This window comes from Archocentrus centrarchus, chromosome 8 (assembly GCF_007364275.1).
Source record: "Archocentrus centrarchus isolate MPI-CPG fArcCen1 chromosome 8, fArcCen1, whole genome shotgun sequence".
NCBI classification, from domain to species: Eukaryota; Metazoa; Chordata; class Actinopteri; order Cichliformes; family Cichlidae; genus Archocentrus; species Archocentrus centrarchus.
This window is the reverse complement of record NC_044353.1, coordinates 14,349,281-14,371,964: the sequence shown is the minus strand read 5'-3', so window position 1 is coordinate 14,371,964 and position 22,684 is coordinate 14,349,281. Positions and strand designations below refer to the sequence as shown.

The window sequence follows — 22,684 nt, the reverse complement described above, 5'->3', positions numbered from 1 at the left end:
CTGGTCTCCTCAGCTGTTAAAAGAAGAGAGGATCTACACATGGTTTTAGTTTATATTGTATTCTCTGAGTCTCTATGTATTCCTGCCTCCCTTATGTCTGGTTTAGTCCTCGTCTCTGTGTTTCTTATGTGTTTTGTGTCTAGTTAGTCGTAACGCCTCGGTGTTTAGTTTTTGTTCTTGGTATCCAGTTTAGGTTTCACTTTGTGTTAGTATTTATATTCTCAGGCCTTCTTAGTCTTAGTTGTATGGGTTCTGTTCTTAGTTACAGGTTGTTGTATTCTATTCCTTGTTTAGTTATCATGCTTCCCCTGTGCTCCCCGTTAGTTGATGTTAGTCCCTTTCATGTCCGGTCTGTCTTAGTTTCATCTCTGTCCTTAGTGTCGCCGTGTCTGTCTTGTCGCTCTGTGTCCTGCCCCCATGAGTGTCTGATTGCCTGATTGTCAGGTTGATCTTGTCTCCCTGTTCGGTTATGTCTCTCTTCCTGTTTTCTGTGCCTTTAGTTCCCTGCCTGCTCCAATTGCTTAGTTGCTATTCCCTTTTATATTCCTATGCTGTCCTCCCATCTCTTCTCTGTATTGTTTATCATCTGTCAAATTTGCATGTCTTAGTCCTGACCTAAGTATTAGTCTTCCAGGAGTCTTATTTTAATAGCCTCTTGTCCCTCATCTGTATTTAGTTCCCTTGTCTTGTCTTAAATGACTCACCCCAGTTGTGCTCCCACCTGTTTCCTCTACCCCCGTTACCTTGTATTTATTATCTGATGTCCCTCATCCTCATACCCAGTGATGTGTTCTTCCCGAGTTCTGTGTTCACCCCTGTCCCTTGTTTATGGTTCCTGGTTCCAGCCCAGCTCTGTGTATTCTGTTTTGGTAAAACCTTCAGCATTAAAGATGCTTCTCTTGAGTTCATGTCTTGTTTCCTGAGTCGTACATTTTGGGGTCCAACTCTGCCTGTTTCACTGCACTTCATGAAAACATCACCAAAATTTTAATAAATTAATTTTGAAAGAAACCCCCCAAAAAACAGGCACCGTGGGTTCAAGCTGATTCATTTAAACATATTTTAAGTCTGTTTGGTAGCCCCCTGTTACACATATTGTGCTCCACTTAGTTTAATGTGTCTGCTTGAGGTAATTGTTTTCTGACTGATCAAACAATTAAATGAATCATGCATAAAGTAATCAACAGATTCACTGATTGGTTCGCCTGTCGTAAGTTGCTAAGTCCACGGTATTTGTTTGTAGGAAACATTAAAACAAACACTGATGATAGTTAATGGTTGTTTAAAAATAGTATTTTTTTATTATTATTATTATTATGGAGTGTATCTGGTAAAACTCAGTGAATTCATCAAAATACAAACCTTCTTTTACCTTTTGCTCCTATTTGTGAAAACAGTGGCCCACATTACATTGACCAATCTCATTTTATTCGAAAGCTCAGTTATTTTACATCATAAAACAGCTGCTTTGAATAAATTTGAAGGTTCAGAAAGTGACATCTTGGTTTCAGGAATCTGCTGCCTCTGCTGGAAGGGTAAATATTAGATTATGTGGTCCATAATGTTAAATATAAGTGATCCAATACATTTATGTGAGTTGTACTTTAATGTAAATACAACCAGTATGTCTATAAGTTACAAAATCACTGTATAATTCACTGAACTGTAAACCAGAAATATAATGTCACTATGATATTCTTTCCTGTGTTAACTGTATGTGTAAAATGATCTGTGTTTGTTGCTCCCTCTAGTGGTTGAGTGGGTTATTCTGTTAATTCAACACACCATCACAAACTTTTTACACAGTAAAAAGTTGTACTATTTCTGAAATGCTCTGAAGTGCAGATGCCAGCAGCTCATCTTCTTTGGATCAGAATGACTCAAACAGCTTCATTCTTTCTTGGACAGAAAGGCCCTCTTTCAAACTCTGGGGGATAAAGAAATGTACAAAACATATTTAAAATAAGATCATGTGAAGTGGTGAGGGGATGAAGGTCTATGTCTAGTTACTGCCACTGAATGTGGTTTGGATAGCGGAAACATTGTTGAATAGCATTTGTCATCACACAAGGTAACAGTTACAGTCGTGTGAAAAAGAAAGTTTTCACAGAGCTCTGCAGCCCTAAAAAGACTAACTAGATTTCTGGGCTTTGACTGGGCCATTGCAAAACCTTGACTCTTTTCTTTTTCAGCATTCTGTTGTAGATTTGCTGTCCTGATGCACCAAGCTGTCGTTCAGATGGCCTCACATTTGACTCCAGAAAACTTTGGTATACAGAGGAGTCCATGGTTGACTCAGTCACTGCAAGATGCCCAGGTCCTGTGGCTGTAAAACAAGCTCAAATGATCACCCTTCCACCACCATGCTGACAGTTTGTATGAGACGTTTGTGCTTGCATTGCACAGTTTGTGCATTATGGTCAAACATTCATACTCATCTGGGCAAAGGACACTGTTCTAGAAGTCTTGTGGTTTATTCAGATAAAACATTGCAAACCTAAGCCATGCCACCATGTTCTTTTTAGAGAGAAGAGGCTTTCTCCTTACTTTAACATGTAACATGCTAACTGAGGCCTGTAGAGTCTGAAATATAGCTCTCGGGGGGTTTTGCCATTTCTCTGAGCATTGCACGGTCTTGGGGTAAATTTGCTGGGATGTCCGCTCCTGGGAAGATTGTGGTATTATTTTAACACACACCTGAGTGCTCCAGACCAGCAAATTGTCAAAACTTCTGCTTTATAGAGGTGCTCACACTTGCTGATGATCAGTTAATCAACTGCATTTGATCAGCAGCACCGAGGTGATACTTACCCTCTTCATTTCTATGAAAGGGAGAACTTCACAGGACTGCACAGAGTCCTGTGAAAACTTTCTTTTTCACATGACTGTACTTTCTATTTTGTTAAAGCATTTTCCTAACAAAGACTTAAAATGTAGATGCTGCATCAGTTCTTACCTTTGATCTAACTGCTCTTATTTGACGCACGAGGGATGATTTCTTTGGAAAAGTAGCACTGTTTGTGTTTGTCGCAGAGTCCTCTGAGTGGGGAAAAGAGGACAGAAAGGACCATCTAAACCTCAGTTTCCTATAGTTAACAATGTGCTGATAAATGCCATCAGGCTTTACATCAAGACAGACATCACTCACTTTGTATTGGATGCAATGTTATATGGTTGGATGCTTGTGTAAGTAAAAAAATTATTTCATTTTATGATCTTCACATTGTTAAGAGCCTCTCACCATGACTCTGCCCTGAAGTGACTCTTCTTGGAGACCATGTGGAGAACTTAAAATGTTCACCAATATTATTGACGTGTTGATGAAGATCATCTTGGCTGTTTGTATAAGTGATCTTGAGCTTATTCTCAGCGTATATTTTGTCCTGTGACACAGATACACACACAGTTAGGTTTGAGTTAAATACTAAATTGAACAAGGTTAATGTGAATTATTTGCTTTTTTGCTATTAAATTCCTCCACTGTTCTCAGTAAATATGACGCATGATAGCAAAGTACATCGTTAATATAACATTGACATTCAGCAAAAATTACAACAGGGTTAAAAAAAAAAAGTACTACCATTTGAGCAATCTTCAACTCTTCTTTGAGAGAATGAGCTTCCTGTCTGAGAAACTGAATCTCTGCCTCCCTCGCCCTCAGAATCACCTGCAACATAGATTGATTAATACACACACAGTATATATTTTCTTCCTACTTAACTATATAACCCTTTGTTTTTGCAAAAAAGATAACAAGCAGTTAAGTGTTTTGTTTTGTAATGTGAATGTTTGGAGTCATTAAGGATACAGAAGCTGAATTTTTCAGCAATCTGTTTTATAGACAGCAGGGAGCACTTTAGCAATAAATGTGGCTGAGACATCATTTGTCTCCCTCTCTGCATGTCTCTCCTGAAATGTGGATATAAGATCAGTGAAAGCATGTTTTTCTAACCTGTTTATTTTTGAGTTCCTGGTTTTCTTTTTGGCACTGCATCATTGATTTTCTCTCATCTTGCAGTTCCTCTCTGAGCTGAGAGCTTTCCAGGCATTTCTCAGTGTGCTGGACCGACAACATCTCGAGCTCCTTGTGCAATAACTGGACCTCCTTCCTTTGATGACAAAGCACAGATGACGTTGAACAGTAAAGTAAGCAGTCCCCTCATCCTGCATGATATGGGTTGGGTATTTAATTTGTAAATCTGAAGCCTCTTTAGGCTCAGTCTGAGGCAAAACTATGTCTTAGAACAGATTGTGCTGGCAATTATGTGGATTCACACAGATAGCTCTGCAGGGAAACTGAGAAATGAGTCATTCACCAAAAAGCCATTTATGTGTATTTGTGTACTGCTCATGCATTTTAGTCAAGATTTTCACATATTTTTGAGAATTTTGTTGGTGTTGTTTGAGGTGTTGTTTTTGTCAGTGAGCTCAATTATTTTCACATCTGTAAATGTGCATACTATATATTTCAATTCAGTTCTATTTTAAAGGAAAATCATATCTTTTCAAATCTGACCTGTTGTACAGAGGAAAGAAAATAGCACTAACTCTTGAACCTGCATTTCTAGACACATTTCACATCATTAACACTAAGTTACCGGTAACAATTTAATGCAATACAGCACGACAACTCTGAAATAAGTGCTGCAGTAAACACAACTGCTGGACTTTCTATTGAGAACCTTCAGTGAAAGACAAAGAAATAAACGTGTTGAAAGGACCATCCGTCACTCACTCGTATTCGCTGTGGAGCTGCGTGATGTCAGCACTTTCCATGATGCGCTGAGACTGTCTGCTTTTCTCTAGTTCCTGTCTGTGGGCTCTCCTTATTGCCACAATGGCTGTAAAAAAACAAAACTTAATTTCAGTACTGCCCTGGTGAAATCGTTAATATCAGTCCTAAGTGTAATGAAACATTCTTATAACTAATGTTATAAAATTTTTCCCATTTTATTAGAGGTATTTCTTCACTATTGCTAAACTAATGGCCTGTGTACTGTAACTGAATAATAATTCTTCCATAAATCTCCCCATTTAAAAAAAAGGAGGAAAAAGGTGTTTTTATAAATGCATGGCTTTTTGCTTACCTGCCATTGTTGCAGCTGTCTCCTCCTGTAGGAGCTGTTCTTTCTCCTTCAGAAGTTCAGCCACCTCCTTCTGATGCTGCTGCTGCAGATCTTCTATAAGATTCCTGTGCATTTCCTCCATAGCAGTCAACCCCTGATCACAGGAAGCCTATAATGATATTTTAAATTAGTTGTTGCTTGATATAATTGGCTCCATAGTGTAGTGGTTTACACATTTGCCAAATAAATGAATGGTTCAATTTTAGGAGGAGTCACAAATCCCTTGGGGTTTTGTTAGGAAGGGCATTTAGTCACCTGTTTAACTGTTAGTTAATGCAAATATATAGTGATAAAAGCAGATATTTTCCCAGAAATAATACATGAAACAATGTCTGAATGATTCTGTCATGGCATTTTTGGAAGTCTGAACCAAACTGTAAATTATTTACAAAGAATTCACTCTTTAAGACGAATCATCTCACATAAGGCAAAGTCTTGGCTACCTGAAGATTTTCAAGATCTTTCTGGTAAGCCTCTCTCATGGCTACTGCATCACCTCCCTTCATCTGAATTCCAAAGTCCTCCTTTGTTTTTCTCTCTATCAAAGTCTGCTCTGGGAGAGAAGATGTACTTTGGACAAAAGGGGCTGCCTCTGTGCAGGATTTGGTCTGTTTCTCTCTGGAAACACAGGACTTGGTGTAGTAACCATGTAAGTGTTTCATCTCCTCTTCGTGGATCTGCTGCAGTTCCTTTATCTTCTCCTGAAACTCTCTTTCCAGTTTTTCCATTCGTTCTGTATGATAATCCTCAATTTTCTGTATGTCTTCCAGGAGTCTCTGGTTCCCAGTCTTTACAGATATCATCTTTTGTTCAGCCAGCTCCAGTTCTTTTCTTAGCATGCCATTGTCTTCCTGAAGCTGGCAAATGGTGTCATTTAAAGCCTCTTGATCATCCATTACATTGTTGCCCTGCTCTTGCAATTTGTTCATGTCAGATTGAAACTCTTGCTTTAAATCCATGTATATCCTTTCTGACAGATAAATTAACTTTGCCTGCTCCAGCAAACATTTTAAGTCAAAGGCAGAAGCCTTCTTCCCTTTATGCTCCATACCGTCCTCACTGACAGGTCTGCTATCATCAGAGATCACCTGGCAGAGTTGGTGTAAAAATTTAGCCCTTCTTTGCAGCCGGGAAATCAGTCTCTCTAACCAGTCTGGCTTTTTCTCTGCCTCTCCCTTTTTGTCATCTGATTGGTCCTCTTCTGCTGGTTTTGCATCTTCTTTCAAACCTTTGGCATCTACCTGCACTTGCTCCTCATAAGGAGCCAACTCTGAGGGACTGATATCTGCCAGACCCACCATTTGATCCTCTACTTCTTTGCCCTTTACCTGAGTCACACTTTCATATTGTTGCTGAATTTTTGAGGCAGCATAAATGAGCTCTGCTTCAGCACAAACTGTATAGATTGAGCTTTCTAAAGGGTCATCTGTGTCACACTCTGTTCTCTCAGACTGCGTCCTTTCTTCTGCTTTCAGGGTTATTCTTTGAGTGATTATGTTTTTGTACCTTTGTGCCACTTCCCCCTCATCCTTTCTTGATATTGAGGATAGCTGACCATGCTGGCTCTGAAGGACAGATGCAATTTTTTCCACTACAAACAATTCCATCATTAAGCACTTCTCAACACTCCCAGTGTCATCCAAAGAGGACCAAGTATTAGTGGATTTACTTGTGTTACTCTCAGCTCCAGCTGATTTCTCATCATTGAGGATCTTGCCCTCTCCTTTGCTGACATTATATGATTCGTGCTGTTGTTTCAGTGCATCTTTTTCTCCTTGCTGAAGACAGGCGGCAACAGTAGCTAGTTGTTTCTCCAAGTCTGGAATATTGAGGGGAGTAGCATGAAGTCTCTCTCTGCAGGCCTGAATGATGTTCACAGCCACCTGAAACTTGCCGACTAACATCCGGCAGTGATTCTCTGTCTCCTGGGCAAAGCGCTGGCTCTGCTTAGCCTGACTGTGAAGCAGCAGACTGAGGTGCTGGGCGGTCGCTCGACTCTGAGTCAGCTGGGAGCAAAGCTGGGGGTCTCGACAGTTGATGTGACTCTGGTGTTCCTCCAGTCTTTGTGTAATGTCCCTTAGTTTCTCTTCCGTTACATACAGCTTGGTTTCAAGCAGCTGGATTACAGACATAAACCGTTCTGGATCATCTCCTGCAGTGATGAAGTACTGGTATGACTCATCAAGTGATCGAGAGCCGGTTCTTCCATGTCCATTAGAGTTGTCACCATTTATGTGGCTGACATCTGCAGTATTGGACCAGTTAAACAACTGGTAACTGTCCTTTTCTGTGCTTTCATTTACAGTGAAATGCGGTGTTGTTTGCTGTTGTCGCTCTTTATGTTGAATGATCTCTGATGAATTATCCCCCAGCCGAGAAGAGGCACAGGTGCATGCTTTCAACACCTCATTCAGTTTCACTTCTGTCTCCTCCAAGCTATTACCTAACACTTCCATCTTTAGCAAAACTTCACTCAGCTCTTGTTCCTTCCTGTCAAGTTGTCTCTCATATCCTTCTCGTATGTCCTGTGTTTCAGACTCCCTTTGCCTCAGTTTCCCCAAGGCCACCTGCAGTTCCTCACAGACTCTCTCATACGTGTGCTCCAGATTGTAGTAGTGGGTTTCTTCTGTTTTCAAACGGTCCTGCAGCCTGCTCACTTCCCTGTCTGTCTCTGATAACTGATCCTGCAGCTCCTGGCAGTGACGCTCGACCTGCTCTCTTTCCTCTTGCAGTCGCTGTACAGCAGATATTGTACGTGCCAACTCTTCTTGAAGCTGTCGTTGTGCCACCTCAATTTCTCTTGTCCATGTCTGACTCTTAGTAAGGCTCTCGACCTGCTGCTCAGACCTGTCCAGCTTCTCCTGAAGGTCTTGTGAGTGTTGTTCAGCCTGCGCCAGGCTTGCCGTCAAGCTCCTTCGCTCCCTCTCCTGACTTGCTTGAAGGAGCACGAGGTGCTTCTGTAGCCGAGTATCTTTTTGAGCCTGTGTCTCCTCATAAGTATGAAGCTTTGCTGACACCTCATCAAGATTTTTCCGCAGCCGTTCAGCCTCCTGCTGAAGACTTTGGTAACTATCTAATTCCTGCTGCAGCTGTGACAAGCGAGACTCGGTCTCCTTCCTCTGCTCCTCACTGATGTTCAGCTGGGACTTCAGCGATGTCACACATTGCTCCCATTCCACCTGCTGATCTTGAAACCTTTGACGCTCTTGCTTGAGATGTGCTTGTGCGAGCACTGTGGCATCGCCTGTCACCAGCAGCTGAGCTTGCTGGGCTAAGAGATCGACTCTTTGCTGTAGTTCTGCTTCTCTGGCTTCCTCATGACTCCTTTTTTGTGCTTCCAGCTCAAAGCGAAGGTCCTGATTTATCTTCTGCAGTCGCTGTAGAGCCAAAGCTTGTTGTGAAGACGAGTTGGTGGCATCCTACAAGACAAAAAGCCTTGATTAAGAGAAAACCTTAGATTATATTTGCTGATGTCTTAAAAGAAAAGTTCACATTTCACGGATGGAATCTCCTACTTTAAAGTACTTTAACTTGGAATATTGCTCAATATAGACATTATATCTGTACTGAGCTATAAGCCAAATTGTAATTTTAAACAATGGTATCGCTCCAGAATTTCACAGTTGGTGCATCCCTTCTAGCTATGTGCTCATTTGTAAATATATATAGATGGGTATGTGAGTATTGCTTTACAATAGAATTAATAATCTACATGCAACTTTTTAACTGTGCCATTAAGAATTTAAATAGGTATATTTGAAAATTTTCTGCATTATACCTGTGCACCAAACCATTCCCTTGAATGGATCTCTTTCTCTCTTTGCAGCTCATCCTTCAGATTCCTGTTCAGCTGCTGGAGTTGAGACAGTTCCCTCTGTGTTTGTTCCAGCTGCAAAAATAAATAAATAAATAAATAGTAATAAACTGGATGCATTCTTGTATTATTTAGTTATTTCATTTATTCAACTGATTCCTTCACATATATATCACAGATATATCGGTATCAGACTTTTTGTTGTTTGATATGAAAACATTTTCTAAAAACAGACAAAAGATCAGCAGGTATCAGATTTTGTACTGATATCACTTGGGCTCCATTTTTTGGTTTGATACATAAGAAAAAAAAATATGTGTGCTCTTGTTATTGTGATGGAAATGCAAAATTAATCTCACCTCTTTGACAAGTTGCCCAGTTTGCTGCTCACACGCCAGAGTTTGCTTGTCTTTTGTGCAGTCACGGCCGCTGTTTATCGATACCTGCTGGTCTTCCCTCTGCAGAGTGTGTTTAGTTTGATGTTCACTGACGCTCTGCGTGTTCAAATTGTCATCAAAACACTCGTCATTTGACAGCACCACTGCTGAAGTAGAGCTGTCACTCTGGCATCCTTCACCACATGATGATGCATCTGTGGCACCCGGTGCACAGAAGACCACACAGAAAATATAATATATTAACATATTATTTTCTATTAGATTAATATTTATGGCATGTGACTTTAGATGTGGAGCTTTTCTTTTCAAATGAGTTCATTAATGAGTTACATAGGTCTCAGTTTTTTAATGACTCACCAGTTTGTGTAGTTCCACTAAGAACTGGACACTGGTGAGCACCTGTGCCTTCCTCCTCCACCTGGCTTGGAGAATCAGTAGGAGCTGGAGCACCAGGTGAACCAGCGAGAAGAGAAGATGAAGAGTTTCCATTGGCTGAGCTCTGCATTTTTTCTACCTGCACTTTGGAGTCTTTTTCCTGCTGTTGATGTGAAGCTTCCCTCTGGCTGCTTGTTCTGTGCCCTTGCAACTGCTGGGTCTCCGGCTCTGAACGAGAGCTGTGAATACAGAAATCTCTTTACACAAAGTGCAATTTAAGTAAATTGATCTGTCAAGCTGGCTTGTGAGGATTTAGAGTATCACATACCTTCCAAATAATTATCCCAAACCCACTGGAATATATATTAATCTACAAGTTTGACTCTAACAATGCAGCACTCATCTACATAGAAATAAAGGCTACCTTGTGGTGTCATGTGCAAAACTGGGCCGCACGTTCTTGAACACTGCGTGGACCCAGTTGCGTTTCATCCCAGCGGTCATTGCACACAGTGTGTACACCCCATCTGTGGTCTGCAAAAGTGGAGACATTTTTAAGAGAAATATTACAGATGTTTTGGCTTAAAACGGCAGTTTCCCACTGCATTAAAGTCAGCAGTGTCTTAAACTGTTGGATGACATTGATTTCTCCTGGAAAACTTAATGAAGCTGGATTCTTGCTACTCAGCCCATGCAGTAAATCGTGGTACACAGATACTTGCTGAATACAACCCACCAACCCACCCCACCCCCCCTTTTTTTTTGCAATTTTCTTTAATATGCAACAATAGTAATAATTTATTTTAAGGTCAGTAATAAGAAATAGTGCAATAAAAGTGTTGTACGTTCTCAAAAATAGTGAGCACAAGACCAGCGATGGATGCCTGTGGACCAGATTTAATAGCCAAAACAATTCCTGTAGATCATGAGCTGTAGCTTCAGCGTGTTTAGATTTGAACAGAAAATATGAGATTAAAACGTAAAAGTACCAGTTTCTTTCCTTTGATGCAATGATGGTGATGTGCACTGGTGGAAACCAAAGAGGAGGAAGGCTCTGCTGGCTGCAGGGAGCTGCTTGTTTTCATTCTGTCAGCATTATCTCCATGACAGGACTCTTTGCTACCTCTAATAAATATATAAACAAAGCAGATGGACAAAACAGGATAATACTGACAGCAGATCACATGACATGATCTATGTTTCTAATGAACAATCATTAGAAACATAGATCATTTCATAGAACAACCATTTAAACAAATAAATAATTTTTCTTTTATTAACCAAACCTGATTTTGTCCAAAGAGGAAGACAACCGGCCAGTGTTCAGAGTTTTCTTTCCAGAAGCTTTGTCTTTTTTGGCTTGTGACCTCCCTACCGCATGGTCTGAATCTGACATAAAGACAGCAGTAAAAATAAAAACAACCCATGAGCCTTTTTCAGTGGTAATTGAGGATTGTTCTCTTTCTAATTCAGCCACATCTTTGTTGGAGTGCGAAAAGCTAACCCAGAATAAATTAAAATTGCCATCATCTTCAGGTTAAGAGAATTATTCAGGAATGGAAGTTAACTTTTACAGATGTTCTGAATATCTATTTTAAAACTACAAAAATAGACACATAAATTAAACATGCATAGATTTACCATCTCCAGCGGATCTTTGGTCGAGCCTGTTGAGAGATCGGCTGCTTCTCATGAATGGAGCAGCAGTGAGGGAGGTGGTGTGGAGGGATGAAAAGCTTCGGCTGCTGCAGAGGCGGGGACCTGCTCTGGCTGTGTGGGAGGCTTGTTTGGTAGCCGGGTGGCCAACAGAGCCAAGGTGGCTGAGGCTGCCTCTGTTCACACTCCCTCCAACTTTACTAACAGTTGCGGTAAAGTCACTTCCCCTGCCGAGGCTGTTACTCCGGCCACTGCTAACACTGTTTTTGGATGCATTGCTGCCAGCCTGTTTACCTCCAGGTGCTGGTAATGATGTGAGTTCCTTTGTGTGTGAGAGAGAGAGAAAGAAAAGAGCCCCAGTGATCGTCTGAGGAAATAAATCACAAAGGAATGAATTCCTGCATGTTTTTCATTTATACCGCAAATTGTCTCCAATCCTAACTTCCACTCTTTGGCACATACAGTGAAGAGCAGCATTTAATCCTGGTCAGAGCCTTTAATTTGCTTAAGAAGCATTTGACGACACTGCGACCATGAACACACGCACACAAACGCGCATGCCGTAAACTTGATCACACTTGAGCACACTTGGAGAGCCAGCAAATCTAGGCGGTCTATTCCAGTCTGAGTAGATGCAACCTCACCAACTGCAGAGGTAATGAATCTGTGGCTGGATTTTGTGGCAGAGAAATCAATTAGAAGATGCTTGAAGAGTCCTGACTTAGCGATATGTGCTGGTCTTAACTGCACAGTGTTGATCTTTAGCCATTAATGGCTACATAAATCAAATAAATGTGTGCACATCTCACAAAAACACACACCCAGTATAAGGAAACTGAGTGTTAACACAGTACAAAACTTTCATTAGTTATATAGCTAAAGGAAGGGATGTTTAAACTAGTGCTGTATTTCTATAATATATATGGCAATTATGATCAGTACAAATCATAAAAGGAAATAATTGTTTTTTTTGTTCTTACTGAACACAAGGCCTGTAAGATTCAGCACAGCTAGTGTTTTCTTTCCTCAAAAGTTTGGCACATGGGGGATGTGTCTGGATGATCTAAGGTATTTTAGGGATCTCACTGGGAGGATCTGAAAATGAGACCAGATTCATGCCAAAAAGTGATTTCCAGTATTTAAAGTGTTTTAAACCACTTGTTGAACTATAATTTGTCAAACATATCCCCAACATATCTCTTGTGAATGATATCAAGTCACTTTGAGCCAGAAAGAACATGACGTCTGAACAGAGAAGCTGCAATCTTTCTTTCTTTTTTTTTTTGGTAAAGGGACTTTTACATAGCTTATATTTGTCCTGGTGAAAACTCTCATTGACATTAAAATGTCTTTTTGAAGACAGACCTGGCCAAGAGGGCAATGGAATTTGTAACATATATAACATCACAATTCTATAAAGAAATAAATCTGTAAATTTAAGCTGCCAAAAGGACTGGATCAGAGTTCTGGAGTCATAAAGATATTTGCAAAACAGGTAATGTCTTTATTTAATATGTAACCTCTTTGTAAATCCTGTTGACTACAACTTGTTTACCAATACAAGCAAAGATATTGGACATAGAAAACAGAAACATTGGCAATCACTTTTTGGCACAACACTAGTTCATAACTCGAAACCTATTAAAAGAACTTACTTTTGATCAAATCCTTGTGGTGAAATGTGTTGGACAGTGTGTGCAATGTGTATTTTAACACAACAAAGCTGATCTATAAGGTAAGATGCATGTTTTGCTCAATCTTTGTGATTTTCCACTGATCTAGCCCCAGAGGAATTTATGTCTCCTCCTAAAATCAAATCGGGGCTCTTTCGCTTGTCAGAATGTGTAAACCACTACACTATGGAGCTACTTTCAGCTGATGATGAATTCTGAAAAAAAGTGATCAAACTGAACTCTTCATCACTGAATACACAGCTCTCATTGCTGACTGTTTTTTAAATTAGTATTAAAAAAATGATCAAAGAGGAGTAGATCCTTGTTTAGACTTTCAAAAGCAACATTAAATGACCTTACTGAGCGCTGTATGTTAGCACTTACCTTTCCCCCTTTCTTCTGTGTGGGATTGTTGGTCTTAGCATTTACCAGGGTCTCCTGCCACCTGAAATAAGATAAGATTAAGGCAGCTTCACATAAATCCTGGCAACTGGTAACCTGTACTTTCCCGAGACACTTATTTAATATTGTTACTTTATTTGTTTACAGTTAAAGAGAGATATCATCTGTTTGCAGGTGCTACCATCTTTCTTCATATTACTTATTTCACAACAGCTACACTTAGACTACTAATAGAAAAACAAACACCCATATAATGTTTACCTCTAAGAGAGCTATAAGACTTGTGACATAAACCCAAGTTAGTAAAAAAAAAGCATACAACCAGAGATGACTGCTGTTGGTCAAAATGATCATCTGTGCAGCTATTTTAACTCGTGAAGACATAAGGCTCATGTAGCAGGTAAACAGCAGGGTTTGATTCATGAACAACTGAGTAAACTGAGTAAAAAGCCAAGTAACAGAACAAGTATAGGATTAGGTCAATTTAATTTATACTTGTCTGCACATCAACTAATATGACTGTTTTGTTATGAAATAAATCGATACCTACCTTTGCTTCTTGGACATTATTTTCAGCAGAACAAGGATAACACCCTGATGGAGACAAACTAAATGTGAGAACTTTTGGCTGACATTGGTAACTGTCTGCAAAAAGAGGTGAGCGCTGTCTTATTCTGGCGAGAAGAGAGAGCAAATCACATGCAGGTCTATACCACAGGGTCCCAGAGAAACACACCACATGCACACACTCATGTAATCCCGCAGAGAGTTGGCAAACTCCATTAGAGTTTTGAAGGATTAGGCCGACAGCTTAACCGGATTACTACACAGTAATTTTAGTGAAGTTAATGTATAGGCTTACATTGTCCTTATTGCCCCACTCCTGATGTCTGTCAAATTGATAACAAGACTCTGTATTCCTCTGACATCAGCACAAGTATAGTGGAGAAAAACTCACATGTCTAACTTCTGTCCTGGGTTATTGTCTGTTGACTGTGCACTTGATCTGCTGAAGACACAGCTGCCACTGCGAATCCCTGAGCTGTGACCTGACCTGAGCCATCAAGAGCAATTTCTCAGACACAACACTTGTCTGGGTAAAATCCCTCCTTGTGCACAAATGAGCTCTTTCCTGTTAGAGACAAACTGTGTATCTGTTAATAAATATATCTGAAATGTCACGCCATGAAATGAAAGCCATAACTGTGAGATAATAATAATAATAATAATACCTTTATTTATAAAGCACTTTTTAAAACACACAGTTACAGATAAAATCACACTTTACAGATACACATTTGCATGTTTGAACATGTACATCTGTACATGTTCAAACATGCAAACACGTAGTCAAATGTAAGGTCTTACATTCATTCCTGCATATACACTCTCCAAGCACACACACACACACACACACACACACACACACACACACACACACACACACACACACACACACACACACACACACACACACACACACACACACACACACACACACACTTTAGAAGAACACAAGCCAAGAATAATAGCGCAACAATTAAGGAAAAGTTAACCTATGAAAATTTGTTTTTAGCAGATGCTTAAAAGAAACCACAGATGCAGGTGATCTGATATGCTGAGGTAGGCTGTTCCAAAGTTTAGGAGCTGCAACCTCAAAAGCGTGATACATATAAGATAATTACTGTGCACTGTAACAAGAAAAAAGAAGCTGAAATTGGCATGATTATTAAATAGCTATTTCTACAATGATGAACAAGGTAAAATATTCAGACCACCCTTGAATATAAGGTTCACACATGGAGGTAAAAAAACAATCTGGTTATTTAAATGCAAGACTAACTGATAGTATTTGCTGATACAAGGTAATGATGCTGGTGTTAAATATGTAATTGTGACACACTATTACAAACTTGACATCTTGTTTTCTCTGCACTGGAGAAAAGAGAAAGTGAAATCAGCAGAAGCAAGACAGAATACTTGTGTGTGAATGGTAATGGTGAAGATGAAATGAGCAGAGGTAGTGAAGGCGGATGAATTTAAATGTTTTTGGTCAAACACCACTAAAGCAACGGACAGTGCACAAATGAGGTGAAGAAGAGTGTGCCGGCAGGGTGGAGTGAGTGGAGATGACTGTCAGGGGTGATTTAAGGTGTTAGTGCAGCTGCGTGGTTTGGAGACAGTGGCACTGATCAGAGCGAGGAGCTCGGGTTGAGTGGTTTGGAGACAAAGTTAGAGAGGCAAGGCTGAGATGGTTTGGATGTGTGCAGAGGAAAAAAGAGGAAAAGAGGAAGACCAGAGAGAAGTTTCATGGATATTGTGATTAAGGGCATGTAGAGGGTTGGTGTGACAGAAGAAGATGCTCAAAATAGGGTATCTCATCCCCTGTGGCGACCCCTAAAAGGAGCAGCTGAAAGAAAAGAAAAAAACAATTTTATTGTGTCCCACGAGAAAAAAATCCTCCCAGCTCAGGCAAAAATCAAACATCAACACAAAAACGCTAAAAGAGTGCACAGACGTTAGAATAAATAACAATTAGCAAATAATTTAAAAAAAAAACTATTAACTTTATTTTAAAATAATAACGTACGGAACCCCGCAAGGGACATGGGGGGAAAAAAACATGGGAGGAAAAAAAAAATGGCACTTTTGCGAGGTCTCGCAAAAGTAACTCGAAATCTCGCAAAAGTGCCTCTTTTTTTTCTCCCATGCCCCCCATGTCCCTTGCGGGGTTCCGTACGGGGTTCCGTAATAACAAAAGTATAGAGTAGCAAAGACATAATCATGCACACTGAGGGATTATACAAAAAAAAAAAAATTGAACATAAAAGATACTACAGAAACTGGGAAATCATGAGAATAAGTTCAGCTTAAGGTTAAAAAAAAAAAAACACGCGCAGACATACATTCAATGCATACACTGAGTGTGTTTTGCTTAAGTGCTAGAAACCTGATAAAACTTTAACACATTATATTTTTTATTACCCCACGTGACATGAACGCAGCATGTGCAACGTTTGCGGTCAGTCTCAGTTGGTTTTATGTTTTCTCAGCAGGCAGCGCTAATAAGCTGGTGTTTATTACCGTGGGGACAGTTACCTTTCGAAGCTGCTGTGAAAACAGCGCCTCTGATTGGCCGGGTGTCACGTGACCTCACAGCTGATTTCGTTGGATGAAGTGTTTTGCTTTGTAGCCATTTCTGGGTTAGCACCCCCGTAGGGTAGCATAGTAGTCATTGTTGACTTTTAACGGCGCTACTATGGCACAGGCAGCGCAGACTAATGCTTTTGATGCAAGCAACTCTCCAATCCGGGTGGAGCACGATAAGAAGCGCCGGCAGTTTGTAATAAGGCTGAATGGTGAGTTCAAAACATTCTAAACATTAGCGTGCCAGCTGATGCTAGTGTTAGCTTTCTCTCGTGCTAACGTTGTCGTCGCCCTTTTATTTTTACCTGCAGCTGCCATTTCAGACACAGATGGCTGCTCACATACAGTCGGAGCTGCTGGCTTCCTTGTATTGTAACTTCACCAGCATTATTAGTATTTTTTGTTTTATTTTATTAAGACAGGCCCAAAATATGTAGCCTCCATACCTCAAATCAGGTATGCAACTTTGAATAGCACACAATCACAAATACACAAATCCCTGTATTAATCTTCCCAGGAGAACTCATTATATAGCAACATACCTATCCACAAGGTTACGTTATGCTTCAGACACCTTTCCAGATTGAGCATGCTGTGCGTTTTATTAGTCAGGCCTCCGCCTCCTACGTTTAGTTCAAGCGTTTTTAAAAAATTTAAAGTTTTAAACTAACTCTCCCTTGTTTTAATACATATTAATCCTCAATAACACAATAATATCGCCTTTTTAACTGTGTCAGTATGCATGCCTGTCCTGGTCAGTCGTTGCACAGCTGTTAAGAGCAAAATGGTGGGTGCCATTGTTGTGCTGAATGGAGATCTTTATCTGCTCTTCACCCAGCAACATGACCCTTCCTCCACAAGGGCATGCCTGTACCTGGCCACTCATTCCTTGTCTTTCTCAGCAGCCGTGGTGAATTCTATGCAAATTAAAATCTGCTACCACACCTGCAGCTGTGTCTGAAATGGCAGCTGCAGGTAAAAATAAAAGGGCTACGCTTTAAAATGCGGAGATGCTGCAGTAATTCTGGGATATTCTGGGATAAGACTTGTAGCATGCATGAGCCACATGGCAGGCTTCTGCTGTTGTCATTTTGTTAGGATGTCCTAATGATCAATACAAAGACAAACTTCTGCCAGAGATAATAAAAGATTGTGTTTGCTCTCAGGATCCCATGATCGTGCGGTTCTTCTGTACGAGTATGTTGGCAAAAAGACGGTGGACCTTCAGCACACCGAAGTTCCAGATGCTTACAGAGGGAGAGGAATCGCCAAACACCTTGCCAAGGTCATTTTTAAACCAAAATTTTAGGTTTGCACACATGCAATAGAAAGTGATTTGAGGAGATCGGAAAACCATGAATCTTAACGGGCATATAGATAGTAATGTTTTTTAATTTTTTGGTTGGGCAGCCTGTTTACATTATAGTAAATTGGAAATACCTTTAGGTTTCTGAGTTGGTCACTCAAACCAAAGTGTATGGTGTTTCTTTTGCTGTGGAAAAAGCATGTTTTGTGCACCTCTAATTAAAATCCTTATACCAGTAAGACAACAACACTATGTTTATATGAAATTTCAACTACTAGTTAGCTATCAAAGGTGGACTTAGTTTATTTTAAATGTGAAAAAGTGCCATATTTTAATTATTGGCTTCCAGATTTTACTATTTATATCAGGCAAGTGTAGTCAGGCATACTCCACATAGCTAAATATACAATAACCGGCCACTTTATTAGGCTAGTACCAGGTTGGGGCCCCCTTTTAACTTCAGAACTGCTTTAATTCTTCACAGCACAAATTCAGCAAGGTGCTGGAAACATTCCTCAGAGAATGAATCCACACTTTCATGTTGTTTACAACAAATTCTGAATGTCACAGCAGAAATGGAAACTTGTCAGACCAAACAATGTGTTTCCAATCCTCTATTGTTTACTTTGTTTAGCCTGTTCTTAGCTGACAGGAGTGGCACCCGCTGTGGTCTTCTGCTGCTGTAGCTCATCTGTTTCAAGGTTTGACATGTGCATTCTTAGCTCTTCTGCATACATTAGATGTGACCAATGGTTGTTTGAGTTGCTGTTGCCTTCCTATTAGCTCAAAGCTGTCTGACTATTCTCCTCTGACCTCAACAAGGCATTTTCACACAGAGAACTGCCGTTCACTGGATATTTTCTTTTTCAAACTATTCTTTGTAAATGCTAGCGATGGTTGTGTGGGACAATCCCAGCAGATCAGAAGTTTCTGAACTACCCAGACCAGCCCATCTGGCACCATGACACATTCAGAGTCACTTATGCCTTTCTTCCCCAGTCTGATGCTCACTTTGAACTTCAGCAGGTTTTCTTGATCATGTCTGCATGCGTAAATGCACTGAATTAATGCCATGTGATTGGCTGATTAGATATTGGTGTTAATAGTTGAACAGATGTACCCAATAAAGTGGCTGGTGAGTGTATTTCAAGCAAGTGTAGTCATGTTTTCATAGAAAACACTGTCCCAAGAAATACCACATGGTTTTGATGTGAGTTTCGTGCTCTATGTCATTGCAGGCAGCCATGGATTTTGTGGTGGAAGAGGACCTGAAAGCTCACCTGACCTGCTGGTACATTCAGAAATATGTGAAAGAGAATCCTCAGCCTCAATACTTTGAACACATTTACCAATGATTCTACATGGCAGTGAAGAGAGGTGGCGAAATGGACTCCAAGGAGAGAAATACTGCGCAGCGGCATGCTTTGGAGCTACAGGATGATACACAACAAAGGACCTTTCAGGCATTGTTAAAACACAGCATTGACTGAATCCCGAGAAACAACTGATCTCGTACCGTAGACGCCTGTGAACTGAACGTTTGACCGACCGGTCAGTTAGCGTGCATAAATGCGAGGATACACACTCACCGCAGGCAGGAGGCGAATTAGCCAATCATGACTTGTACAAACAAAGCAACCAAAGGTGAAGCCTGTTACCTCAGACAGAAACTTCCAGGATCCAATACTGACTTGAAGTAAAGGTTTAGTCATATAATAAGAGCAGATTTGAGTCAAATGTTACAGTGTGTTGCAAATTTCTGTCCTCACCTGGATTCGGTGGTCATGAGCAGCACTATGAGATGACCACCCCTGGTGTTTTTGTCTTTGGCTCTACTGATGCTCAAATGTTTGTTTGTTTGTTTGTTTTTTTTGTTTTTTTTAATGTTTTCTTTTTCTTATTTTTTACAAATATTTCAATTTCCTTCCTCTTTTAGAAATTGCGTTTCTTAGGGCTGACATGTTAGTTTAGAAGGTTGTGTATGCAAAGTGCATAAAAACATCGATATGAAATATTTTTTTTTCTTGTTGTTTACCGACAAAGCGGGAAAGCCATACATTTGGTAGGATTTTAAACGTGCTCATGCTAATCTATTCTAATCTAAATTTTACTAATGTTCCTCCTCACAGAGCCTTGGTTTAAACTTCACTCCATCCACTTTCATTCTTCCACATAACAGTATGTGGAGTTACTGGAGTCATAATATTGATTCACTGAGTGATCAAAGGTGCAGAACACAAACTGACAATATCTGACTGAGCCTCAAGATAACCCTTGTCTCCACTGTACGTTAAATGTTACAGACACTACTGATAAATGAGGTCTGAAGCCTGGCATGGTGTGGTGCAACACTTCAGTGTGTGTGTATGTATAGATATCTCTGTTCGAACCAGCAACAAAAACAGCACTGTTCTATTCAGGGCATTCACATTTATGTGGTGTCAAACAGCCCTTTGTCCTGTCGTTTAGGAATTACACTGGGTGGCTGTGGCTTTTTTTTTTTTTTTTATGGTCATTTGATCCATATTTCCTCTGACCCGTAAGGCTTCTCTGCCCAGCTGATGTCAAAATGATAAGGTCATTTGTTAATTTTTTTTTTTTTTTTTTTTTTTTTTTTTTTGGCTCTTCGGGAGGATTTGCTGTTGACAATCTTAAGTGTTGAGGAGAAAAAAAAAATACCTCAGGTTACTTGGCACACTCTGGCAAGACACCACAGATTCTATCTGCTGTACTCACTCTTAGTTAATTGCAGGAATTTCCCTTTGTAAAAGTTCCCTTTAGGTGGAACACACCTAAGGATAGGCCAAGGTATTCAAAGTATTGTTTCATTGTGTGTTTGTGTGTCTTTAAATTTGTGTGTTTCTATGGGAGGAAGCAAATGCCTGAATTAAAATTTGAGCGAGTGGCTCTCAGAGGCATTAAAATCCAGTCCTTATTACAGTACATTGTTTTGTGATTGAGACTTTTTTTTCCTGCATTTGCTGTCAATAAATACATAAATAAATCTAATAGACATCACATGACCAATGTTTTATGTATCTGTAGCAGAGCAGAGGAACATGTACACTTAGCTATTTGTGAAGGAAACATCTGATCCTGTACAATATACTTTTTATAAACACAGAACATCACTATGGTGGTCGCACACTGACAATAATTATCTGTAATGTGGTTCATGTTGTGCTGTTAATATTTTCAACATGGACAGGCGTTCAAGACTTAAATCAAGCTGTTTTTACACTGGCAAACCAGAACTTTAATGGTGTGGGCTTTTGATTTATCTCCAAACACTTGGGTTAAAAACTAATATTTTTATACTCTGCTGAATATCTTTATCAAACCCACACATCAAAGCTAGTAATTGAGTTGATTCCTGTTCTTGATGAATGATGACAGATATTGTATTGGCGCCATCAAGTGGCAATTTGAAGACATTAGCTATAAATGATCCCCATTGCTGTTTCTACTAACGAGCCATGTTCAAAGGCCTCTCCAAGCAGCAATTTAGGGTTAAAACCCATAAACTGTGTAAAAGATGGGACATATACACCATCATGCCACCCACTGGTTTAAGAAGTCCTGTTTCAAAGCCACAAGTTCAGCATTTTGGTGGCTGCCATGTTGATTTTTAGAGCAAGATATGACCATCTTTGGATGGGAAGATAACAAGCTATGTCAACTTTAAAGGTACTGCATGTAAATTCCTGTGTTTTAAAAAAATTATTCATATCTTCCCAAAATTAAACACTATGACTTTTTGTAAAAACATGTACTCTGATAAAAGAGATATTAGCAGAAGTTGAGCTAGGGCTGGGCTGTACTTTCTTGTAATACCACGTTGTACCACAAGGTGTAGTGTAGTGAGTCAATATCACCCTTATTTAATCATGCAAAACATTAAGAACACATTCCTAATTTCAGTGCCAGTCTGCATAAGGAAAGCCATAGTGATAGACATTACAATACCAAGTGATGGTAACATCAAGAAGGAGCACGAGAAGTTTGATACCAAGGCCTCAGAGAAGAGCTAGAGAGGATGTGGAAGGTGGCGGTAACAGTGGTAATCAGAACACTCGGGGCAGTGACCCCCCCAAACTGGGAGAATGGCTCCAGCAGGAATGACATCTGAGATCTCTGTCCAGAAAAGCACAGTCCTAGGAACAGATACTGCGCAGGACCCTCAAGATGGCAGGCCTCTGGTAGAGGACCTGAGCTTGGAGGACGAAGATCACCCATAAGATGAGCTGGGAATTTTTTTTGTTTGTTTTGTTTATTCAGTAGGGTTATGGGCACATTGAAAAGGCATGGGACTTATAGAACTGAAACTGTGGCTGCACCTACTTTAATAGATCTTGTTTTGTTTTTTTAATTGATAAATAGCACCAATGTATGTATATATTTTTATACATTCTATTTTTTGTATATTTTACACATTGTTTATTTCTGTATATCTCTTGATTATATTGATCATACTAGATTATAATATTTTTATTTTAGAGAGTTTGATTTTCTGTTACATGGCACTGAACAGGAGTGGCCCTCCAATCTCATTGTACATCCTGTATAATGACAATAAAGGCATTCTATTCTATTCTATTCTAGGTTGATTTATTTAACATTTCAACATGTATAAAGCTACAAAATGCACCCCTAAATAGCCTATAATACTGAATGGGCTAGTTCTCTATTAAAATGACCAGGCTTAAATATAATTAGAAAGCCACAGTTGTCAATTTGCTTGGCTGATGTGATTCCTGCTGGCACAGCATTTGGTCCCAACACATGTC

At 39.9% G+C, this 22,684-nt stretch overlaps 2 protein-coding genes across 2 annotated transcripts; one reads left to right on the top strand and one right to left on the bottom strand.

Annotated features, from left to right (window-relative positions):
• Positions 1-1,389: 1,389 nt before the first annotated feature.
• Positions 1,390-14,407, bottom strand: LOC115783925 (nuclear mitotic apparatus protein 1). Its single transcript, XM_030734931.1, has 18 exons — positions 14,307-14,407; positions 13,995-14,038; positions 13,427-13,487; positions 11,355-11,691; positions 11,000-11,102; positions 10,703-10,838; positions 10,138-10,247; positions 9,696-9,952; positions 9,300-9,532; positions 8,905-9,015; positions 5,570-8,545; positions 5,088-5,235; positions 4,736-4,841; positions 3,953-4,109; positions 3,581-3,667; positions 3,242-3,383; positions 2,957-3,039; positions 1,390-1,927 (listed from the first exon to the last, which is right to left on the bottom strand). Exons 2-18 carry the CDS (start codon positions 14,009-14,011, stop codon positions 1,871-1,873), a joined length of 5,121 nt encoding a protein of 1,706 aa, XP_030590791.1. The 5' UTR covers positions 14,012-14,038; positions 14,307-14,407; the 3' UTR covers positions 1,390-1,870.
• A 2,182-nt stretch (positions 14,408-16,589) lies between these two features.
• On the top strand, positions 16,590-20,498 carry natd1 (protein NATD1). The gene is made up of 3 exons (XM_030736028.1): positions 16,590-16,803; positions 17,758-17,876; positions 19,136-20,498. The coding sequence occupies exons 1-3, from the start codon at positions 16,704-16,706 to the stop codon at positions 19,250-19,252; spliced, it is 336 nt and encodes a 111-aa protein (XP_030591888.1). The 5' UTR covers positions 16,590-16,703; the 3' UTR covers positions 19,253-20,498.
• Positions 20,499-22,684: the final 2,186 nt, after the last annotated feature.

What these genes read in the sequence shown, in the direction of transcription:
- LOC115783925 (XM_030734931.1), bottom strand. An exon ending in GACAGCTGCAACAATGGCAG is followed by an intron (nt 4,842 to 5,087) that starts GTAAGCAAAAAG and finishes GTTTTTTTACAG; the next exon opens with CCATTGTGGCAATAAGGAGA. An exon ending in AGGAACTCAAAAATAAACAG is followed by an intron (nt 3,668 to 3,952) that starts GTTAGAAAAACA and finishes TCTATGTTGCAG; the next exon opens with GTGATTCTGAGGGCGAGGGA.
- natd1 (XM_030736028.1), top strand. Translation starts at nt 16,704, where the DNA reads ATGGCACAGGCAGCGCAGACTAATGCTTTTGATGCAAGCAACTCTCCA. An exon ending in GTTTGTAATAAGGCTGAATG is followed by an intron (nt 16,804 to 17,757) that starts GTGAGTTCAAAA and finishes GTTTGCTCTCAG; the next exon opens with GATCCCATGATCGTGCGGTT. An exon ending in TCGCCAAACACCTTGCCAAG is followed by an intron (nt 17,877 to 19,135) that starts GTCATTTTTAAA and finishes ATGTCATTGCAG; the next exon opens with GCAGCCATGGATTTTGTGGT.